Source organism: Barbus barbus (assembly GCF_936440315.1).
Source record: "Barbus barbus genome assembly, chromosome: 45".
Lineage (NCBI taxonomy): Eukaryota > Metazoa > Chordata > Actinopteri > Cypriniformes > Cyprinidae > Barbus > Barbus barbus.
Genome location: NC_136723.1, coordinates 23,509,698 through 23,526,297, shown reverse-complemented (window position 1 = coordinate 23,526,297; position 16,600 = coordinate 23,509,698). Strand labels below are relative to the sequence as shown.

Sequence of the window (16,600 nt, the reverse complement as noted above, 5' to 3'; positions counted from 1 at the left end):
AAGGATGTTGGACGCCCTGTAGCCAATGCCTCCATTCCTCTAGGGCGAGTTTGATGGCCAAGAGTTCCTGATTGCCGATATCATAATTCCTTTCCGCCGGGCTGAACTTCTTAGAAAAGAAGGCACATGGATGGAGTTTGGCTGGGTTCCCCTGCTGCTGAGATAACACGGCTCTTACTCCAGAAGTGGAGGCATCAACCTCCACAATGAAGGGTTTCTTGGGATCAGGATGCACGAGGATAGGAGCGTGGGTGAAGGCTTCCTTCAATGTCTCGAAGGCCTCCGTGGCAGCTGGGGTTCAGGACAGAGACTTGGGCCTATTCCTGAGCAGGTTGGTGAGGGAACTTGTGATGGTGCTGTAATCCTGGAGGAATCTTCGGTAGAAATTGGCAAAACCTAGGAATCTCTGAAGTTCTTTGATTGTGGAGAGAACCGGCCAGGTTCAGATGGCCTCCACCTTCCCCTCGTCCATTCGGATGCCACCACTGTCAATTATGTAACCCAGGAAGTGCACGGATGGTTGATGGAAAGAGCATTTCTCGGCCTTGAGGAACAGATGAAACTTCCTGAGTTGCTGGAGGACCTTCGCAACGTGGCGGCGATGTTCGGCCAAGCTCCGGGAGTAGATGAGGATGTCATCGATGTAAACTAGCACGAACCTATGAAGATACTCCCGGAGCACCTCGTGCATGAAGTCCTGGAATACAGAGGGGGCGTTGACAAGGCTGTACGGCATGACCAGATATTCATAATGCCCGGTGGGTGTCACGAAGGCTGTCTTCCATTCGTCCCCCTCACGTATCCGGATGAGGTTATACGCGCTGCGGAGGTCCAGTTCGGTGACGATGGTGGCACCTCGGAGATGTTCTAATGCAGCTGGGACGAGAGGAAGGGGATAACGGAATTTGACTGTGATCTGGTTAAGAGCCCGGTAGTCTATGCAAGGCCGCAAGCCTCCGTCCTTCTTGGCCACGAAGAAAAAGCTCGAAGCAGCAGGGGAAGTGGACAGACGGATGTATCCTTGCTTTAAAGCCTCGTCGATATACTCCTCCATGGCCTTCTGCTCTGGAAGTGAGAGTAGGTAAATTTTACCCTTGGGCACTGGCTCACCTGGCAATAGATCGATCGCACAGTCCCATGGCCGATGAGGAGGTAGATTTGAGGCTTTCTTTAGGCTAAATGATGAAGGCTGATGCAGGGATGCGATGGGATTTCTCACAGAACCGTGGTGTATTCCGACAAGAGCTCGTGAACAGATGGGAACCACACACCTCAATGCTTCGGGGTGAAGCTTCCAGGAAGGACAGACTGGGATCCAGGACACAGATGGAGACAACACTCGGAGGAGACACAAGAGGTAAGTTCACAGGTAGCTATATCACTGGTAAATCACAGAGATAACTCTTAGGAGTCCACTTCATACAAACGAGACCGGACATTTGGCTGTTGTGAGGTGTGTAGTTATATGGGCTGTCTTAATGAGGTGCAGATGACGTGCAGGTGTGCTGATTAGTATTCCGGTGAGGGTGCTCGTTGTGATTGGCTGGATGGGGAGCCTGGCCGATCTGTGACAGAATACAGCAATTAAAAACAACATTTAGACATCCAGGACAGTTTTAATTGTATATATTATTACATGCTTTTTTACATGCATATGTATATGTGGGATATACATGGATCTATGAAAACCAAATACCAGAAACCAGAAAAAAAAGCAGCTAGAAGCCCCCTTTAGAAGTTTAGACCGGTTTCAGACATAAATATTTATCGCATGGATGAGCTGCCACCGTTTTTTCACCCCTCCTGCGTTTTTCTCAGCGCTGGCCATTTATTGAATTGCATTTCTTCTGTTTCTGCCGTCACTGTCAGGAAAGCTGTCTGAGTCATAATCCGACAGAATAAGCAGTGTGCGGGGCTACGGAAAGAAGCCGAGCCGAGGAAACAAGATAAAGAAAAGACCGAGGCAGCGGGAGAGAGACAGCGAGACCGGGAGGAGAGAGAGACAGTGAGGTTTAAGTTGATGACAGCTAGAGGAGGATTAATTTCTCAATCAGCAGCAGTGTTGGACTCTGTGCTCTTAGTAATTGCTGTGCTTGTTGGGGCCCCTGTGTTTGGGGCTCATTATCTCATGTGAATGAATGGGGTTTACGGGACCAGCTCAACCGCACTGACACTGCTGCAGAATGCTTCGTTCGCTCCGGATGGACGGGCGTTAATGTGTCTACTTGATGTGAGCAATTTCTAACCGGTGGAATAGTTAATTTGTCATTCAGAGTAGCGGGGTAAATAGCACCCTAGTCATTTCTGGTTATTAAAGTTGGTGCACTTGCAGTGTAGGATTGTTGATTATGACTAATGGTCAAGCCAAACATTTTTTTTTCTTATTTTAATTGTGATTTTTTTTGATGGTCAATGTTGACAACTAGAAAGAGGAATGGTCAATGAAATATGTAATTATATGATATAATAATTACATGTTATAGCTACATATACATGATTTAATATGATATGATTATTTTTATTGAAATTTTATATATATATATATATATATAATGCATTAAATTATATACACATCGTTATTTGTGTATATGTAATTAAATGTTACACTGCATATATAGCGATATTCAATTTAGTAACTGATAATGTAAAATGTGATGAAATTATAAATTACTTCTGTCATTAAATCAGATAGATAGATAGATAGATAGATAGATAGATAGATAGATAGATAGATAGATAGATAGATAGATAGATAGATGGATAGATTTTGTATAGAATAATATTTATATATACACATTATCAAGTACTACATTGAATACTGTATTTATGTATTTTATATTCAATTTGTGTGTATATAATTAATGAAATATTTAATTTTAATTCAAATTTAGGATGTGTATATATATCAAATATAAATAGAAATGATTGAATACATTATAATTTCATCATAAATTCTACATTATTAGTTGCTAAATTGAATATAAAATTTTTATTGTTTTTAATTGATTAGTTGATTGTTTTCTTCATAAAATTCCTGATTTTTTTGTTTATAATGAATCACTTAATTGGTTTGTTATATTTTTTTATTGATGCAAGGAGTGAATTACTACGTTTGCAGCTATGTCATATCAGGAGGTTGCAAACAGCAGAAGGGCAGTTTCATTGTTGACAAGCTCTTATTGTGTCTGCTTACAATTACTGACTGGTGAAATAGTTCATTTGACATTCAAAAGAGCAGGTTTAAAAAATAGTGTGATTAAAATACTCTCTCTTTCTGTGGTTAATGTCCTAACCAACTCCAGCCCTGTAGTGTTTAGTGGCGCTAGAGTTTCAGAGTCAGATGTGTTGGCTTTGTCTGACCCACTTGCTGTAAATAAAAGGCGAACTGCAATTCAACACGGAGAAAAAGATTCAGGGAACAATAGCGCGAAATTGCTACTCTTTGTCCCTATTAAATGAGTGACAGAGATAACACAGTATTCGCAAACAGTGATTATGGAAAGCTCTAGCCTCAAATCGAACCATTAATGGATGAAGTGTTGTTGTTTTGATACTGAATTGCAATGAATGTATTGTAACATCCAATTTCGGGTAGGTCAGATGTTTTAGTCATCATATATGAATACAAATCTCTTTGATACTTCAATTGTTTCTTCTTGACGGCGATTAGATTAGAAGATCAAATGGAGGCTTTGCTGAACTTGAGATTGCTCTTCTAAGAAAAAGATCCTGGTAATCTCACGTTTGTCTTCTCTAGAGTTTCAGAAGAGTTCTCAAACTGCTCTCAGAAATCTGCCATCGAGGTTAAATATGACACATTTCTCATTAAATTTTCCTTTTCCAGGAGAAACGTCTGATTCCTATATTAAACACATCTGAGAATTCCTAAACAATGACATTTGCAAAATATATTTTTCAGACATTTTCTGTTGAAGCTATGTTTTAAATCTAAGTGTTATACATCCAGTAGTCAACTATCTCCTCGTTTGAATCTCTAATGGTGACTAATAAATCCAGGATTGCTTATATTGAGCAGAAGTGCCTGTATGCCATACAATTAACTTTCACTAGACAACGAAATGGCCCTGTGCACTTCACGTCAGGTGCTTTCCTCTTGTACTCACTTTCATTACATGTTTTATTGCTCAGACAACGTCCTCGGACAACACTCTATCACTCGCAGAGGGTAATAGCTTTTTTCGACGGTGTAATTTAATTGATCAGTCACTTCCTCTTTTTTTCACCTTGAGGAATGGCCGCTGTGGTGAAAAAGCCAACAGAGATCAGAAGACGTATGCATCTAAATTAGTTTGTTATGAAAATTAATTTAGAATATGGTATAGTGCAGTTCCACACTAAAAAACTATATATAAATAGATAGATAGATACTGTAGATAGATCACGTTTAAGTTCACATAAATTAAAAAAACAAAATATATATATATATATATATATATATATATATATATATATATATATATATATATATATATATATATATGTTCTATGAGAGTTTGGGCCTATTAAATAGTAAAAAATGATGTTATATTATATTAATTTTATCATCAGATTTTGGGAGTAAATCCATTTAATACAGGCATCAGAATCAGTATCGTTATCGGTACTTTCATTCTTAGTACTAAAAATATACATTAATTTGGAGATTCAGAGTGAAAATATATTTATGAATACAAATTAATGTTAGGTGTTAATAATCGAGATTATTTTATATTTTTTATTGACAGCACTAATATATATTATATTATTATATTAATATTAAATAATAAAAAATAATATTAATATTAGTAAAATATTTCTCTATTTTATATATATATATATAGAGAGAGAGAGAGAGAGATGTATTTTTTCATTTTTTTTAAGTGTTTTAAAAAATATTTTAGTTAAAAAACACATCTTTACCATGTTTACTCACACTTTTGGACCCTTACTGTATATTGGAGTGTAAATAGTGCTGAAAATGGTCCATTTACACAAAGCATAAGCATAACAATTTGATGTCAATTTAACTGTCTAACTGGCTCATTGACACCGTTTTGGCAGAAAATACGAGGTTGAGAGGTTTCAGTGGGCTTCAGAATGAGTTCAGGTTTGGGTTGGCGAGTAGGAGGGTGTAGCACACGTAGGAGACGGCATGTCGGTGCATTTCTTACCGAGTCGTTTCTCCCACGCGCTTCATTTGCGTTCCAGTCCATCCTCCCCGTGAAGGACTGTCTGCAAACCTGAATCAGCGGCGCAGAGAGAGAGAGAGAGTTATAATAACCGGCAGTTCTGGCAGTGGTCCACTCACCCGCACAGACCCACATAGTGCTGTGAAAGCTAGATTCCCCCTGAGCTGGAACTCCCACCTCTTTTACATCGACCCCTCATCAGTGATACAGCTGACATCTGCCCTCAATGAATGCCGCACTGGCAGCCTGTTTAACCACGCTTTACCAGAACCACCTTATCACAAATCATGCATATTATCACTTACCTTATTATCATATTATCAGCATGCCTTTCCACATAGAAATTTATAGCTGAGAGGTTGATTTTCACAGCTCATGAGAATTAAACTCATATTCCACTCACTCATTCAGAAATGGAAAAATCTGAATCTTTAAAAAAATAAAAAAGTCTTTAGGGTTATCTATGTAATCACAAAGTTACACTGTAGTTTTATCATGTTCATTATTATGTGTAGCAAATTAATTGTAGTAGAATTTTTTAAAGAATATTTATTACATGATAATATAGTGGCCTAAATGAAATTAAATGAAAACATGTTTTTCTAAAAAAAAAAAAAATGCACTCAAAATATTTTTTCAAATAAAATGTCAATTTTTCGTGTGTTGAAGGTGAAAATTATGAAAATGACAAGGTACACTATGAATCAGTGTTATTTTAGTATTATTTATATAATATAATGGTTTTATTCATGTTTTAAAGTAATTTCTGGGGTTTTTTGTCATTTTTTAATGTGCTTTTCTATTTTTTATTATTATTTTTAATATTATTTCTGTTTAATTTATTTTTTATTTTATTTTTGTTTTATTTCAGCTTTAGTTTGTATTTATTTCCACATAGTAATTTCAGTGCTTCAACTTAAATTAAACAAAAAGTTTCAATTTACCATATAATATTAACATTTAATTACTTTGAACTTTATTTCAATTAACTTTTTTTTTTTTTAAGAATTTTTATATTTTTAGTTTTTGGTAACCCTGCTGCAAAGTTTTTTTCCCCCTTTTAAATTTGTTGTTAGCAATGAATTATTGAGCCAGTACATAAGTAATTGGCATTCAAAACCATGTTTTTTTTCCATCGAGCAGACAATATCGATTTTAATTCAGAGCTGTCAAGTTTGATTCGGCTAAAAAATGTCATGTTTCAACAACAGAGGGAGATAGAGAGGTCAAAATTATGTAGTGTACCTTTAAGAGAAATACCATAAGAAAGCTATAAAATCAGTGTGGACAGCAGCTCAGATCATCTGATCTTGGACAAATTTGATGAGAAATGTTTGACTTCATACTGAGATCATAACATCTGTTTGCAGACTTATCTTGGCATATCTGAGTACAAATAGAATCATTGTTGAAACTTCTGGCTAGTTACTGTGGTCTTTTTCTCAAAATTTAAGAAACAGAGATGCAAGTGTTCATTTGCTCTACATTGCTGTCCATGACAAACTGGCTATTGGGTAACTTTGCAGGAAACTTATTTAATTGTCACAAACTCTTTCTTTTTCCTCCAGATGAGTCCGGTCTGACCCCTCCGCCCAGCCTTACTCCAGTGATGCAGGTCCCAGCCCCTAAAGAAACCCCCAGAGGAGTTGCATCCATGGGGCAGGACTTCATAGAGTCGGTCCTGTCTCATAAGGATCATCTTCTGGCTCAGAAGGGTGTGACTCTTCCCAGCGGTTTACCCCCTAATCTGGTGCCCATGTTGGGGAAGGGGCTTGGGGCCGGAGCAGAGGCCCTGGCCCCTGACCAGCCCCTCCTGAGGAAGATGCTCCCTGCACACAGCGCCACTGGCCGCCCCTCTTTACCTCCAGCCTACGAGCTCCCCACCGAACCCCCGGAGGCCGTTGCAACGCCGAGCTGGGATACCGAAGTTCTGACCCCACATCCCAAACCTTCGGGCTCCGCCGTGGCTCCCACCACTGTGAGCGCTGAAACAGCATCTGGGGCTTTCACCTCAGGTAGGACCGAGAGTTTTACAGAAACCTAGTAGAAAACCAATAGATGTTCCTCATGCTGCTGTGCATTTACACATAGTTGACCTCACTAGCTCTCATTGAAAGTGAATGACTTCTGAGTGCTGTTACTTTTTATTGCAAAATTTCTGATATTGTGTAAAAAAAAAAACACCAAGTGGAAACCCAATGATGTGAATAAAATATCCAAAATGAGCATAAAACTTATATGGTCACTTGAGGTAAAAAAAGACATGCACATAAAAAAAAAAGTAATGTCACTGTGCTTAAAGTCATGTGACTAAATAATTGGCACAGATGCAATGTTGTTATTGTTAATTAAAACTATTAAAATAGTTTTTGTTCATTGAAATAATGCTGAAATAAAACAATATATAAATATTAGTTGAAAAACTTAAACGGAAATTAGAAATGTTTTCTTGGCAACAAACTGAAATCAAATAAGTTGAAGTACTAAAATTACTCAAACGAAAACTGAAATAAAACTAAAGATAAATAGGAATATTAAAAACCAAAACTGAATAAAAATGAAAAAAGCATATAACAAAAATTTTTTTATATAAAATATTAAAAAGTTATGAAGTTATGTTGAAAAGTTAATTGAAAATATGAATAAATACAATAATAGTGTACAAATAATAGTGAATTATTATTATTAATACTAATACTAGAGCATTTTTTCTAATTAATAATAATCTATCATAATTATAAAGCCAATATCTGTTTGTACCAAGTGCAATGGCTATTTTCACTAACTCAGATATTTTATTTTTATTACTAATAACACCATATTATAAGACACTATGCATTCATAGCTTCTGTCACAGTTTACATTAGTGTATTCATTGCAACTTACACTGTGCAAACAGCATCTAGATTTATTTACGCTAAGTATAAATCGCATCTACCATTAACTTAAATAGATGTAAAAGAGCAATTTGCAACAATTTCCCCCAGAAGCGATGATTTTGTTCTCTTGAACCCTTGGGATGGAAATGCTGCTTTATTTATGTTTTATTTATTTTTGCATTAATTAAATTTGCACCTTGCAATATACCTATAGTGTAAACATCTGTATATAAGTTAAATTAATTTGCTAACTGCTATTCATTCTGCAAAGTCACCACTTTATGCTGCTGCTGTTGTTGTTGTTTTTGATTCTGGTGTCCTCCACTAGCCTCACTAGGAAACCATGCTTGTTGACTCTCTTTTGCCATCTTATGCAAGATCCATGCTGAACTGAAACTAACCAGTATAAACTGTCCTGAACCAGCATGGAAATGAAAGCTGGGTCATTCCATGTCAACTCAACCAGAGGTCTCTGGCTCAAATTTTTGATTTTGTTAAAAAAAAAAATGTTAAATTCTGAAGAAAGATAAACATGTATAGTAATGAAAATGTCATCAGTGTATATTTACCGAGTAATCCACTATTTTGTAGAGGAGTGTCAAAATGGCAATTTTCACCTGAGATTCAGAGCCAAATTACAGTTGGGTAAAAAATGACTTTAGAAAGATTGCAGCATCATGATGTTATTCTTACACAGTGATTGGTAGCTCTATTAGTAAAATCTGTTGACTTTAGCATTCTTTGTTTCATTATATGCCAATGGTGACAGTTCAAAAATGGCAAAAAGCACTTCTTGTGTATTTTGCCTCAAGTTTGCATGCCTGTAACTCAAGAAGTATTAAAGATATCTTAATATCCTTTTAGATTCTGGTTCTTAACAAACTTTCCTTTTGGTATCTCCATTTTAAAGGCCCTCAATGATTCAGTCCCAGGGATATGGAGATCTTGATGCGGCTCCATGAGTAAATTGTTCACATTTTCAGAAGTCAATGTGGGTCATTTTGCATACAGCTGATACTTTTCTCTTTTAAAGAGGAATGTCTGAGTAATAAATAATGTTAAAATTAGAAATGTATCATTTTTTTTCTGTCAGCTCAATTGCATGGAACATACCTGTCATAAATATTATTTTTCTAAAGTTGTCATGCCTGTAACTCTAAAAGTATACAGGATATCTTAATATCCTTTTAGATTCTCAACTTTTCTTTTGAAATCTACAAAATAGTGCATTACTCAGTAAATATACATCCATGACATTTCATATTTTGGCTTTCATCACTATACATGTTTTTCTTTCTACAGAAAAATATGAACAAGATCAAAAAATTGAGCTGGGGAAGTTAAATTCCGAAATGTGGTTGATTTTACACGGAATGACCCAGCAGGGAAATATACAGCTACATGATGTAGATATTTTTCCTCACTGTTGTTTTCCATCTCAAATCCCCTCTGTAGACATTCTCAGACGAATGCTTGGGTTTTTAATGTCGTCTGTCTGGCATTTTCCTCCAGCTGTAACAAACTGCAGGGTCAATTTCACCGACCCAGAGGGCTACATCGATTCTTCAGACGATCCGCCCCTCCCTGAAGGAGTGTTCCTGCAGTGCACTTACGCAGTGACCGTCTACACAGGCTACGGTGTGGAGCTACAGGTACCTATTAATATGAGGTTTGAGTATTGCTTCCATTAATCATATTTTCCTCCACCTCCAAATGATATGACAAACTGCGCTGGATATTCTTGACTGAACGGGCACCTGTTAATGCATGGATCTCTTTAAATGACATGCTAATAGACTGTGTAATCCAACAAATAAGCAGCTTCAGAACACCGACCACAGCATGTGGCCCTGAGGGAGTTCTCTGGAAATGCAATCTGCTGCCTAACAAGCTTTTTTTTTCCCCCCCTGCAATGTAATCCTATTTCTCCTGTGCCTAGCACATTATTTTCTCGACGTGCACCCTCTGATACAGGTGACTGCACTTAAGTACCTTGCGTCAGGTTGAATTTGCCCTCTAGTGGCACGTGATGTAATTGCACGGATCTAATTACTGGAGTCGAGCGCTTGGGGCCGGTGTAGTGCCGAATTCTGACCCCCGCCAGATTATTACCCCCCTAGTATTGTTAGGTTTAGGGTTAGGTGTGGGGGAGGGGTTAGGATTAGGGGTGGGGTTAGGATTAGGCAATCAGGTGGCGATTTCAACGAGGGGGGTAATAATTTGGCAGGGAGTCGAAAATAGGCACAACACCGGCAGCAGTGCGTTCCCAGAGAGCCGGAGCCACACAGGCAGATGTTAATGAGAGAAGCGGGGTTCGTCGGAGTCGTACTGCCGCAGTGCCCGCATGCAGCTGGCTGTAATCTCGTGTCCACGTCCGCTGTCCCTCTGCGGATGATTCACACCCATGACATAATCTCTAATTACCGCTTTAATCCACAGCCGAAGGCCTGCTGAGTGTCTGTGTGTGTGTGTGTGTGTGTGTGTGTGTTGAATATTCTGTCTCAAGGGATTAAAACTCTTCCAATTAATTTGGTATGTATGCACACACACACACACACACACACACACACACTGTCCTCATGGGATCGGATGAGACACGGATAATCCATGCTGGCTGTGATATGCTTTAAAGTCAACATGAAATCTAAATGCACGCTTTTTACTTTCTTAATGCATTTTCCGGCTCTTGTTCACAATTTATTTGTGCATGTTATTTCAAGGAAAACAAAAAAAAGTTGAATGCATCAAAATGTATTAAATCTCTCTGAAATTGTTTTATCAAATCATTTATTTTTTCAATGAAAAACTATGAAAATGTAACACCAATGACACATTTAAATGAACCATATGAAAAATAGATATGTTAATGAATTACTTTTTCAACATGGTGTGAAAAAAAACTATTTAAAACTTTTGGCCTTTGAAATCTTTTATATTTTCAGAATAAAAGTGTCTAACATTGATACTAATGACAATTTTGACACTATATATAAGCATTGTTTTAAAATAAATTTGTGTATAAATATTTACATAGATTTTTTAATATATTTATTAGTGCTGTCAAAACGATTAGTAATGTGTATATATAAATACACACACATGCGTGTATATATTTCAGATAAATATGTTATTTTTGTATATTAAATGTATTTATTTATAATATAATATAAATATATATATGTAAATATTTTCAAAATATACTGTATGTGTATTTATATATTCGTAATAAATATACACAGAACACACACACATATATTACGCAAACAAAACTTTTATTTTGGATGCGATTAATCGTTTGACAGCACTCATTTTTATTAAAATATTAAAAATGTACAGTATTTTATTCTTATTTATTATTATGTATTCAATATATATATATATACATACCTTGCAACAAAATTATTCAAGAATAAAGAGGCATATAAATAACATAAAATAACTGTAAAATTCTTAGAAGTGTCATCAGATGAAGGGGACAAGCCATTTCATATTATTTAAGAAATTGTTAGCTTATATTGTTATACATATGGTTTTATTGAGTGAGGTCAAGGCACATGTCGTGCCCTGTGTCCCAATGTGCATACTATCCAACCTATCTGCCCTAAATAGTATTGAAAATTACTAATATCACATAGAATTTAAGATGGATAGTATGCACATTGGGATGCAGGCATGGTCTCTATATTTTGAGACTTCCTCATCCATGAAGGTACCATGCTATAATTATCAGATACCATCATTGCACCATGTATTTTGATGTTGTTGTATTCTCAAATGAAGATGATAAGAATGTTAGTGTGAATGCTGTACTGTTGATGGAGTGTTTCTTACCAGTGTTTCCTGCTTACATGATTGGCATTCCCTCATTGTAGGTCAAAAGTGTCAACCTGTCAGAAGGCGAGCAGCTGTCAATCAGAGGGGTGGATGAAGGTGGGGCCCTGCTCGTGCTGGCCAATCAGACGCTTCTGGTGGAAGGTCAGGTGATCCGCAGTCCAACCAACACGCTGTCTGTGTTCTACCTCTCGTCTCCAGAGGGAGGAGTCGGCATGTTTCAGCTGCATTATCAAAGTGAGTCTTTTTCAAAACAAGACACTTATGCATTAAACACAGCATCTTTGGGACTTGCCTCTTGCTGTGGTTTTATAGCGATAATTACTCTTTTACATAAAACTCTGATGTTTATGTAATATTATAGTAATGAGTCCCGCAGGTGCTTGTGTAAATGTTAAAACGCTCATCCTCAGCACTTGTGGGGCTCTTGTTGAACTTGTTAGACACCAGCCAGACTTTGCCTCCAAACTTTTAATTGAAAAATTCTCCATTTGGTTAATTTTCTCTCTTATCTAACTTGATAGCTTCTGCCGTGTCCATTAACCGGCTAATGTACTTGTAGTTTCACTCCAGGGCTCATTTCACAAGGCTTTCTTGTGCCGTCTTGTGTGCAATTTGTTTCAATCAGCATCCTCGAGTGGCATTAGCATTCATTTTATTAATAAATGATTAAAGGAGTTGTTCACCCCCAAAAAATCTGTCATCATTTACTCCGATGTCATAAAAGGAGAGTTTTTGAAGGATAATCACCTACTCTTTCTTGTCCAGTTTTTCGTCTGAGTTGTGCCCTACCTCGACGGCCTCATTTTGGGGAGGTGTCAGTAAAAGATCTGCATCCCGGAGGCACGGCCCATTTCCAGTGTCACATGGGATACCACCTGCAGGGGGACGCCACGCTCACGTGCCTCAATGCCTCGCTGCCTGTGTGGAGCCAACATGAGCCAAGCTGCAGAGGTGAGACACTGAGATTAGTATCAATATCAATCAATAATAATTTTATTCCGGTCCTCACAGACAAATTTTCACAAATTAAATAATAATACATAGTTACCGAAAAAGGTGTAGGCAGAAGCCTTGCTTATTATGCCTACCCTTTATACATAATTAACTGAATGGGCGACACTTTTCACTAAGTTAAATAACACAAATCAACAATATCACAAAAACATTTCCCAAAATGTACAAACATAATTCAAAACAAACATAAAAATACACACTCTAGCTATTACTTCAATTTTTTAACAATACAACAACAATTTATTAATACTGAGTGATATAATTATTTATCACCTTATTTTTTATACATTTTCTTAAATTGGCAAAGTGAATTACATACTTTTAGTTCCTTATCACATTTATTCCATAGATTTGCCCCTTTAACAGATAAGCACCTAATTTTTGCATTAGTTCTTGCCCTTACTTTTTTGAACATATACAATCCTCTTAAATTATACTGACTTTCTCTTATTTTGAACAGCCTCTGAATACAATTTGGAAGTAAATTATTTTATTATAAACTATTTATTTGTTGATTCGTAATAATCAACCCTTTTAACAATCCTAATAGCTTTCTTTTGTAACATATATATTGAATTTAATTTGGTTTTATATGTGTGACCCCACAATTCCACACAATAAGTAATGTATGGAACAATGAGGGCACAATACCATATATATATAAAGTTTTTTCATTCAAAATATGTTTTATTCTATTTAATATTGCAATGGATTTGGACATCTTTGTTTTTACATGATTAATATATGATTTCCAACATCAATTATAACACCCAAAAATGTATTTTAATACACTCTATCTATTTCCTCATTATTAATAATTAGTTTCACTTTATTGTTACTTTGTCGATTAGTGAATATTATAAACTTTGTTTTACTTAAATTCAGTGAAAATCTGTTATCATCAAACCATTTTTTGAAAACCCTCAATTCGATTTCCACTGTATTCAGAAGCTGTTCCAAACTTTTCCCAGAACAATATAAATTAGTATCATCAGCAAACAAAACCATTTTTAATACTTTAGACACTTTACAAATATCCTTTATGTACAGTACAAACAACTTAGGGCCTAGCACCGAACCTTGAGGAACACCACAAGTAACTTTCATTAAATCTGATTTAACATTATTAATTTGTACAAATTGATATCTGTCATCGAGGTAACTTTCTATCCAAGCAAAAGCTTTCCCTCTTATACTGTATCTCTCCAGTTTCATCATTAATAATCCATAATCAATAGTGTCAAAAGCTTTTTTTAAATCTAAGATCACCCCCACAGTATATTCATTATTATCCAATAAAGAAGAAATCTCTTCTACCAGTTCCATCACAGCCATTGAGGTCAACCTGTTTGATCTAAAACCATTCTGATGATCACTCAATAATTTGTGTTTATCTATAAAATTATCAAGCCTGCGCACAAATATTTTCTCTAAAATTTTCGAGAACTGGGAAAGAAGAGAAATTGGTCGACTATGCGATTCAGTTCGCTATGCGACCTCCCAAGCTCAGCGGCGCTCTTGAGACTTCGGTGGCAGTCCGAGATGCACTTGTCTTGTGCGAGGAGATCACGGAGGGTGCCTTTGCCCCGTTACGGAAAGTGGGCATCAGGATCCTCAACTGTCTCGAGCGTGAGAACAGTTGTGCGATCACAGGGACCTGGTGCTCTGGCACCTCAGCCATTTGGGGCTTCGGGTCAACTGGGAAAAGAGCAAGCTCTCGCCTGTGCAGAGAAACTCTTTTCTCAGTATGGAGTTAGACTCTGTGAGTGTGGTGGCGCGTCTCACCAACGAGCGTGCCCAGTCCTGCCTGAGTTCCTTCAGAGGCAGGATGGTGGTACCACTGAAACACTTTCAGGGGCTCCTGGGGCATATGGCATCCGCAGCCGCAGCCGCACCGCTCGGATTGCTTCATATGGGACCACTTCAGCACAGGTTACACTCCCGAGTCCTGAGATGGGCATGTCGCCGCAGTACAATTCGCGTGACCACAACTCGCCTGCTATCTCCTCCTCTGGAGTCAGACGCAGCGCAAGTTTCTGTGCGCCGTCCACATCTTGAGGGAGCTCAATCGTGCAGCCAATGTGCTCTCACGACAGCTCACTTTCCCCTGAGAATGGCAACTCCATCCTGAGATGATTCGGCTGTTCTGGAGTCGATTTGGGAAAGCTCAGGTAAACCCAGTTGCCTCCCACGAGTCCCCCCACGGCCAGTTGTATGACTCCCTGACTGAGGCCCCTCGGCACGAACGCACTGGTGAGCAGCTGGCCTTGGGTTTTACGCAAGTTTGCGCTTCCCCCAGTGAGCCTTCTCGCACAGACACTGTGCAAGGTCAGCGAGGACGAGGAACAGGTCCTGCTGGTTGTGCCGTTGGCCCACCCGGACCTGGGTTTTGGAACTCATGCTCCTCGTGACAGCCCTTCCTGGCGCATCCCTCTGAGGAAGGACCTCCTTTCTCAGGGGCCCGGCACCATGTGGCACCCGTGTCCAGATCTTGGAACCTCCATGTGTGGTTCCTGGATGAGATGTGGCAGACTTGAGTGTTTTGTCCACCGGCTGTGGAAGACACTTTCACTCAGGCCAGAGCCCTCTCTACGAGGCGAGTTCTTGCCTTAGAGTTGAGTCTGTTCGAGATCTGGTGTTCTTCTCGCCGAGAAGACCCCTGAAGATGCATGACTGGAGTATTGCTTTCTTTCCTGCAGGAAAGGTTGGAGTGTAGGCTGTCACCCTCCACCTTGAAAGTGTATGTAGCTGCTATCACAGCACATCACATGGCAGTGGATGGCCGGTCCCTGGGAAAGTACGATCTCATCGTCAGGTTCCCTAGGGGTGCCAGAAGGTTAAATCCTCCTAGGCCACCCCTGGTGCCCTCCTGGGATCTCTCTATCATCCTGGCTGGACTTCAGAGGGGCCCCTTTGAGCTGCTAGTTTCAGTCGAGCTGAAGTTCCTGTCTGCTAGGACAACGCTCCTGACCGCGCTCACTTCCATCAAGAGGGTCGGGGACCTCCAAGCATTTCGGTGAGCGAAGAGTGACTTGTGCTCGGGTCGGACTACTCTCACGTTGTCCTGAGACCCCGGCCTGGATACGTGCCCAAGGTTCCCACCAAGCCCTTAAGGTGGTGAACCTGCAAGCACTGCCCTCAGAGGAGGCAGGACCAGCCTTGGCGTTGCTGTGTCCCGTAAGAACGCTGCACATATATGTGGACCACATCCGGAGCGTTATTAGCTCTGAACAGCTCCTTGTCTGCTACGGAGGTCAGCAGAAAGGGAAGGCTGTCTCCAAGCAGAGGTTGGCCCACTGGATCGTGGATGCCATCGCCTTGGCGTACCTATCTCAAGGCGAGCCGTGCCCCCTGGGGGTGAGGGCTCACTCCACACGGAGTGTTGCCTCCTCCTATACTTGGTGCACAGCGCCTCTCTGACAGACATCTGTAGAGCTGGGCGACACCGAACAACTTCGCAAGATTTTCAGTCTCCGCGTTGAGACAGTTTCTTCCCGTGTGTTGGGTAACAGGTAAGTGGTGGGAAGAGCTGGCCGGTGTCACGCTTGCTGTGCCATTCCCCATCACCCGGGGATATGAGCGCCTTTTTCCTCCTCCAGTAGAGTTCCCCGGACGGCGAACCCTGGTGTAGTTCCTCCAGCACCCTCGGCAGTCAGACTGGGCGGAGCAGTCTGACGCCAAGCC

The 16,600-nt window shown here is 39.1% G+C and overlaps 1 protein-coding gene across 2 annotated transcripts in view; it reads left to right on the top strand.

Moving 5' to 3' along the window:
• Nucleotides 1–16,600, top strand: part of LOC306863922 (seizure 6-like protein) — a 54,430-nt gene that overhangs the window by 20,387 nt on the left and 17,443 nt on the right. For both annotated transcript variants that reach the window (XM_079407520.1, XM_079407521.1), the window contains exons 2-5: nucleotides 6,758–7,204; nucleotides 9,581–9,720; nucleotides 11,941–12,136; nucleotides 12,668–12,853. In XM_079407520.1, the coding sequence (XP_079263646.1) occupies nucleotides 6,758–7,204; nucleotides 9,581–9,720; nucleotides 11,941–12,136; nucleotides 12,668–12,853 (969 nt within the window). The remainder of the gene's footprint in view (nucleotides 1–6,757; nucleotides 7,205–9,580; nucleotides 9,721–11,940; nucleotides 12,137–12,667; nucleotides 12,854–16,600) is intronic.